This window comes from Drosophila subobscura, chromosome J (genome assembly GCF_008121235.1).
Source record: "Drosophila subobscura isolate 14011-0131.10 chromosome J, UCBerk_Dsub_1.0, whole genome shotgun sequence".
Classification (NCBI taxonomy): domain Eukaryota; kingdom Metazoa; phylum Arthropoda; class Insecta; order Diptera; family Drosophilidae; genus Drosophila; species Drosophila subobscura.
Window position 1 is genome coordinate 11318768 of NC_048532.1, and position 7457 is coordinate 11326224.

Here is a 7457-nt window from a genome sequence, read left to right on the forward strand (position 1 = left end):
GTAAGCGGCCACGTCACATGCCCGGTCAGCCGGCGCTGACGTGTCCTTAGTCTGATTGTCCGTCCCAGGTTAACCCAGGTTATGCGGGGCTTTGGCCAGTGGGGGGTGTGTGTGCCCGTGTCCGTACGCGTATATCTGGACGTCTATATCTATTGCGGAGTGCGGAGCCGGTTGTGCGTTATTATTTGAGTTCCCTTTAATTGGAGAAGGAGGCAAACCCCATAATTGCCGGGGAACCCAAGTTGGAATGGTTTTTGCTTTTATCGCCCTCGGACCATGTAATATTATTAGCGAATTTCAATTGCATTCATTCTCATTTCGGTTGTGCAACTCTACACCTGTTTAGGCCTCTACGCCTGCCTTGGTTGTGCGACCGCTCATCGCACTTCGCCGGCTACGTGGACGAATCTGAGCAAAGTCTGTGCGACTGTGTGCTGGGGGTGTCTCCTGGGAGAGCAGACAAGCGGCGGCACATAATTAAAGATTTGATTTGTGTATTTGCATACTGACAGAATTGGAGTTTTGTTTACAAATATTGGAGGAGTACATAAATAAATATTTATATTAAATGACAGAAAGGGAGTGCGAATGTGGACCTATCCAGATAAAAAGGAATATCATCGAGCAGGTAAAAAGAATGAGATTTCCTACACTCAGAGAACAAGATTTAAAAAAAATGTATTCATGGCTAAATTAAAACTCTGATTTAAATATAAATGTATTAAAAATAAATCAAAAAATATACATTTATTAAATTTGATCTTCGATGCATTTATTTATGTTTATTAAACATTCTTCACTTCCATTAAATATAATTAAGCCTTGAGACAGAATCGGAGTACCAAATTCAAAGCTCGACCCAAGAATTCCACGAAAATGTTCTCTATTTTATCTTTATTATTTATTTATAGCCCACCCCGTCCCGCCGCTCCACCAGTTCAAAACTCATATTCGCTTCTACAGTACAGTATCAAAGCAGGCGTTCTTTTTGCGAATTCAATTAAAGCAATCAAATTTCAAACCCAACCACTTGGAACCCTGCACGGCACCACCACTGGCAAAAGGCAACAAGGCTCACTCGTACATAAATATATATAATTGCTGTCCGCAGTCAAAGGAAAGTGCAACTTGGCCAACAGTGGCAGTTCCAGACGCGACATGGTCGTGCCCGAACCGGAGTTAAAGCAGGTGTCCGATGACACAACCCAGCCAGGGAGTAGTCTGAATACGGACGCAGTACCAGCCACAAACGCAGGGTAGGTGTTGGACAAAGGAGTTGACAAAATAAGAACTAGTAGTTATTTTATAAAAATTATTAAACAGCAGAAGAAAATTGAATGGAAAGGCACTGGAGAGCACGGACAAATATAATTCTAACGAGAAGCAGCCATCCGGTGCCAAGAAGCTCAAACAAGACAGTGACAATAGACCTGTGGGGCTTGAGGAGAGGCATACGCTTTCCATGTATGCTTGGATTATATTTTATTTCGCATCTCCATTCTATTTAAACAATTTCCTTTCTTTCAGTGCCGAGACAAGGAAGCGCAGGGAAAGCGTTTTCTTAGATGAGCACCTCTTTATACCCAAGGAGCTGGCACGCAGCAATTTACGCAGCTCGGCTGTAAATAGCTTCTCTAAGTTGTCGAGACATAAGGACCATCGCATGCTCAAGTTTACCGTTGGCACTGGACGTGCACGACACGTGGCCAATCAGTTAAAGAAGGCACAGATGGCTGCTCTGCAGAGCAGCTCCAAGGAGTCACCAGATGAGTCGGAGCTGATCGATGGCAATGAAGTTACGAGCTACGAGGAAACAAAGGAAGATGAAGATCCCATGGCCACGAAGGAGGAAGCCATATATTTGCCTGATGTGGATGCTGAGAGTGCTGCAAATGATCCGGTGATCCATTATCCGGTGATCATTGACGCTGAGGAAGATGATAACACGAAGGAAGTTGAAGATCCCATGGCCCCGAAGGAGGAAGAAGGCATACGTATGCCCGAAATGGATGCTGCAAATGATTCGATGATTCATTTTGAGGTGATCTCTGACGCTGTTGAAGATGATAACACGAAGGAAGTTGAAGATCCCATGGCCACGAAGGAGGAAGCCATATATTTGCCTGATGTGGAATGGATGCTGCAAATGATCCGGTGATCCATTATCCGGTGATCATTGACGCTGAGGAAGATGATATGACGAAGGAAGTTGAAGATTCCATGGCCCCGAAGGAGGAAGAAGGCATACGTATGCCCGAAATGGATGCTGCAAATGATTCGATGATTCATTTTGAGGTGATCTCTGACGCTGTTGAAGATGATAACACGAAGGAAGTTGAATTTCCCATGACCACAAAGGAAGAAGACATTCAAATGCCCGAAATGGATGCTGCGAATGATTCGATGATTCATTATGAGGTGATCTTTGACACTGATATTAATAATGAAACGAAGGAAGTTGAAGATCCCATGGCCGCGAAGGAGGAGGAAACGGTACATATGCCCGAAATGGATGCTGCAAATGATTCTTTGATCTTTGACGCTGTTGAAGATGATAACACGAAGGAAGTTGAAGATCCCATAGCCGCAAAGGAGGAGGACATACAAATGCCCGAAGTGGACGATGCAAGTGATTCGATGATTCATTTTCCGGTGATCATTGATACGGATGATGATAGTGATAATTATATAAAGAACAAATCAGAAGCGAACGAACAAGAAGTAGGGGAAATACACAACCCACAACCAATGCAGGATCAATGCCACAGCATCATTGAGGACTGCACACAGCTGGTAACCGGGCAGGAGCAGCCATATCCCTACTTGCGTTGGCACAATCCCGACTGTGAACTGCTTGACGTGAAGATGGGTCTACTGGAGGATTTTCAGAACACATCAGAAGCGGAAGCAAGTCAAAATCAAGTGGAAAACAATGAGCAAGTAAATACAAGTGGACAGAGAGTGGAAGCAAAGGAAGAGAGTTTCCAACAGGTGCAAAAAACTGAAATACAGCAACAGTCTCAGCAGCAGGAGGTTGAGACCATGCTCATATCTAACCCCCAGCATTATCAAGCCGTCCATCAAATACAACAACCCATGGTTGATGCTCAAACCGAGCCACATGCTCTTTGTTATTCGGTTCCCGTAGGCGTAAGCAGCTCCATTGCAGCCACATCCAACGCTTCCTCAGTAGCAGCAGGAGGAAATTCAATTCTCTGTCAGCGTTTGCTGCATCACAATGTCCTGCCGCCTGTGGAGACATTCCTGCCATGCCGCGTCTCTCACAATAATTCACTGGAGAACTTCAGGCAGCAGCATGTGGACGTGGAGTCGCTGCTGCCCAGTGCATTGGTGTATCCATGGATCCAGCAGAACCTCGACACCTATCCGTCACACTCTATACAGAATCAACAGCAGCAGCAGCAGCAGCAGCAACAGCTGCAGCTGGCACAGGCGCAAGCAAAGGCGCAGGCACAGGCGCAGGCACAGGCGCAGGCAGAGGAGCGGGCACAGGCGCAGGCGCAGGCACAGGCGCAGGCACAGGAGCGGGCGCAGGCACAGGCGCAGGCAGAGGAGCGGGCACAGGCGCAGGCACAGGCACAAGCGCGGGCACAGGCGCGGGCACAAGCACAGGCGCAGGCGCAGGCAGTGGAGCGGGCGCAGGCACAGGTACAAGCGCGGGCGCAGGCGCAGGCGCAGGCAGAGGAGCGGGCGCAGGCACAGGCGCAGGCGCGCGGCACAGGCGCAGGCGCAGGCGCAGGCGCGGCAGCGTATCTTTGCACAGTCGACAGTCTCGCACATCGTTCCGCAAATTTCGCAACAGCATCATCAGGTTGTCTGTCAGCAGAATATACTCGAGACCATCGGTGAGCTGGAGAAACTGAAGGTCATGCAGCAGAAGCTCAAGCAGCAGGACGAAGAACAACAGCGCTTCTTCTACACCAATCTCGAGGAGATACACAAAAAGCGGGCGGAGGATGACCATAGGTTTCAGTTGAAAATGAAGCAAAGCATAAAGGCAGAGAACTTTCTGAAGGCGGACAAGGTGAAGCAGCAGCGAAAAGTGCGTGCGGAGCAACAAAAGTTGGATGTTCTGATACGTGAGCAACAGCGGCAGTTGTCTTGGAGGCAGCATCAGCAGCAACTGTTGTTGCAACATCAATTTAATCAACAGCAGCAGCAGCACATTCTGCAGTCACAAAGAGTGCCTCAGCGCCATCACACGCCCATGTTTGAGCTGCCTCCCTACATATATCCACCAACCTCCTCCACTGCCAGCATGCAATCGTCTGTAGCTGGCAGTGAATTTCAAGCGAAACCTATGCCACCACCACCTGCGCTAAAAAGAAACCCCACAAACTCCGCGACTGCCAAAAGAAGGAGTTCCCAGGCCCAAGAGGCTTCACTGCGGCGAGAAATCGACGAACGCCGGGCAACACCATATCCGATTCCGTCCATGGAAATCCACTATCCACCAGCTGCCACAGCACCAGTCCCCTCAACGTTTCCCCACATTCAATTTCAACCCATCTACACACCAACCCCACCCGAAAGAATTCTGGATCAGAGAGCAACCGATCATGAGCAGGATGCGGCAAGGGCAAATGCCTCTCACTTTATCACAAACTTTTTCCTCGAGTTGTCTGAACGAGAAAATGCGCACAAATAAGTGATAATACGAGTCTAATATTTAGCTGAATAGATTGTGATTATAGCATTAAAGATAGAAAGAAACACAACAGAAATACATAAGAATTTAGTAAAATATTTCTAAAAGAAAAATTAGAATTAACTTTCCCTATTAGGTTCATTCCCTATGCTTTTTTTTTTTTATATATATATATATATATATAATACCAGAGAGGGACAGACACCCAGTTCCAAAAGCGAAAATACCATTAAAAAAATGTAAAAATATATAAGCAAACAAAATATAGAATATAAGGAGTTAGGCAAAAGACTCACTCACCTAACCTGTTTTCAGAATGGTTTATCATTGAATATTATTTAATGTTTCCTTTTATATCCTTGTTGTAGTTTTAGTTGTAGTCTTGAATGTTGTTTTACACACAAAAACACAGAAATGCATGCAAATAAAAAGAAAAAAAATATTAAAATAAATCTGTATAAATGTATAAACTAATTATAAAACACACACAAGAAATCGTTGCCTAACGAAATGCCAAAATAGAGGAATTTGAAAGCGCTTGATTGCACAGCTGACATTTTTGCAAGGATAAATAAATTGAGTAAATGATTTAGGACTGCTGTGACGAGCGTGCCTCCTATGCTGCTGCTCCAGCCTCTTCTCAGAAATGACTGCCTGAATTAAATATTAATTTGAAATGTATTATTTTTATATTTATATCAAAAAAAGGAAATAAAAAATAAATTAAAAATATAAAATCCTCTGATAATGTCTGCATGATAAGATCAACATTTGATTTTCCAGTCAAAATAGAGTTTACATAAATGTATTTATTTATTTGTATCAATAGCCTCGATAGCCTCAACACAAATCACATCTAAATTGAAATATTTTAAATGTAAAAATTTGTAACAAAAGCACTACCCCTCCCCCTTTTTCGGATCAAATACACAAAATTTGTGCAGCTTTTGGAAGATGGCAACGCAAGATGATGGAAGGTCGGCCACTTCTGGCGCTCTGGGCTTAACCGATGAAAAGATAAATGGCAGATGCAGTTTTGTGATTGCCCTGAACAGCGAGGGTCAGCTGGAGATTAGTCCGAAGGAGGCCGGGACCAGGGCGCAGCAGGGAGCGGAGCAGCGACAAGATAGGATATGCAGTGGCATCTGCTCTGCGGAGGACAAAATCAAAGCGGAAAAGGTTCAGACTCCGTCTGTGAACAAGCAACGAATCAGCATAGCTCTGATCAAGCACGATCCAGATGCATTTGACTCCCTGCAGGTGGCATCAGACGTTTCATGTCAGAGGAACAGCAGATTGGGCTTTGTGAAGGTCTTCAATGGTGAGGATCTTAGGCGCAAGCCTTCCTTTGTCGTCCTAGAGGAGGCTCTGGTGCGCAAGCGCCTAGAACAAAGCTCTGAAAGTTCAGTCAAACACGTTCAGCAGGAGGCCTCGCGTTGCAAGACAGAGGAGTCTCCCAAGGATGCTCCCCCGAACAGTGGATCTAGCAACCGATCACCAAACCGCTTTAAACGCAGAAACGCTGGGATGCAACAATATCAGGGAGAGGCAAAGGTAGCCAGCAACAGTTCACTCGTGCCCGAGGCCACACGTCCCACTACAGCCACGAATAATCGTCAGCCAACGGAGCAGCAGGCAATGGATGGAACTACTCCATCACATGGGACCTTTAGCTTTCGTTCCTGCATCGCCGGCGCAGTCTGTGAATCCTATGATGTATCCCTGCCCGCAATATTTGAACAACAACATGGCCATACGTTATCTCAATGGTTGCAACTGCTGCAATTGCTGTCCTTTCCGTCAAGCTGCGCCCGATCATGGCTGTTGCAACTGCAGCAGCTGTTGTGCTTTGAGTTACGTCAGCAACTGCTCTCCTCTCAGACCGCCAGCAGGAGCAGCAGCCGGAGCAGCAACAGCGAGTGTGCCGCAAATGCAGCCTTCTCTGAGCTATTGTCAGCCCAATGTTTATGCTATGCCAATGGTTACGCAGCAAATGTTTGCTCCATTTCTGCAAGGAGAGCCACAGCAGCAGCAACAGCAACAATATCCCTGCGGCTGGTATCCGTATCCACCGTCTGCACCATGCCATAGCATGCAGCAATGCTTCTGTCAACCAATGACCACGATCAGCATGGGCTCCAATTGCTGCCGCATGAACGCTGCCTATCCATGCCCAAATTGTGGATCATTCGTCAACAGTCCACAGATGCAGCAGCAGCTGCCGCAGCAGCAGAAAACGCATCTGCAGAATCAGGAAACGCAAAGTGTGCCATGTGGCAATCAGCAGCATCAGGAAACTCAAAGCGTGCCGTGTAGCAGCCAGCGACAGCGACGCTGCCCAATCAAGCGTCCAAAGGTACCAGATTCCAGCGATGCATCCTCATCGCCTGTGAATCGGGAGGAGCTGAGAAGAATGTTTGGTCCAAGCAGCACACAACAGCAGCCGAAAACCAAGCAGCAGGCGAAGCCTTCGAACGCAAAGGAATCTACAGCTATGCCGGCAAAAGAAACCCGTTCAGTGGCTGGCAGGACCGAATCCATATCGATGGGTGCTGGCAAGCAAACCACTTCCCTGTATATGGCACGCTTTGGCAGGACTTGTATGCTGATGAAACCCGCATCGACCAGCACTTCGATGCCACGTCTGCTGACCAGGCGCATCAGCCGCTACACCTCGGTGATGGCCTGGCCAACGAACCACAAATCAGAGCACAATTAACCAACAAATTAACAGATTTTATAGCAACAAATAAACATTCAATTAATCCGAAATTGGGCTTTTATTTGC

General features: G+C 46.7%; 1 protein-coding gene across 1 annotated transcript; it reads left to right on the top strand.

The window, feature by feature from the left end:
• Window positions 1–1158: 1158 nt before the first annotated feature.
• Window positions 1159–2158, top strand: LOC117893451. Its single transcript, XM_034800070.1, has 3 exons — window positions 1159–1256; window positions 1324–1464; window positions 1528–2158. The coding sequence occupies exons 1-3, from the start codon at window positions 1159–1161 to the stop codon at window positions 2156–2158; spliced, it is 870 nt and encodes a 289-aa protein (XP_034655961.1).
• Window positions 2159–7457: the final 5299 nt, after the last annotated feature.

Coding starts and splice junctions, on each gene's coding strand:
- LOC117893451 (XM_034800070.1), top strand. CDS start 1,159: ATGGTCGTGCCCGAACCGGAGTTAAAGCAGGTGTCCGATGACACAACC. Junction 1,257..1,323: donor GTACCAGCCACAAACGCAGG/GTAGGTGTTGGA, acceptor ATTATTAAACAG/CAGAAGAAAATTGAATGGAA. Junction 1,465..1,527: donor GAGAGGCATACGCTTTCCAT/GTATGCTTGGAT, acceptor CCTTTCTTTCAG/TGCCGAGACAAGGAAGCGCA.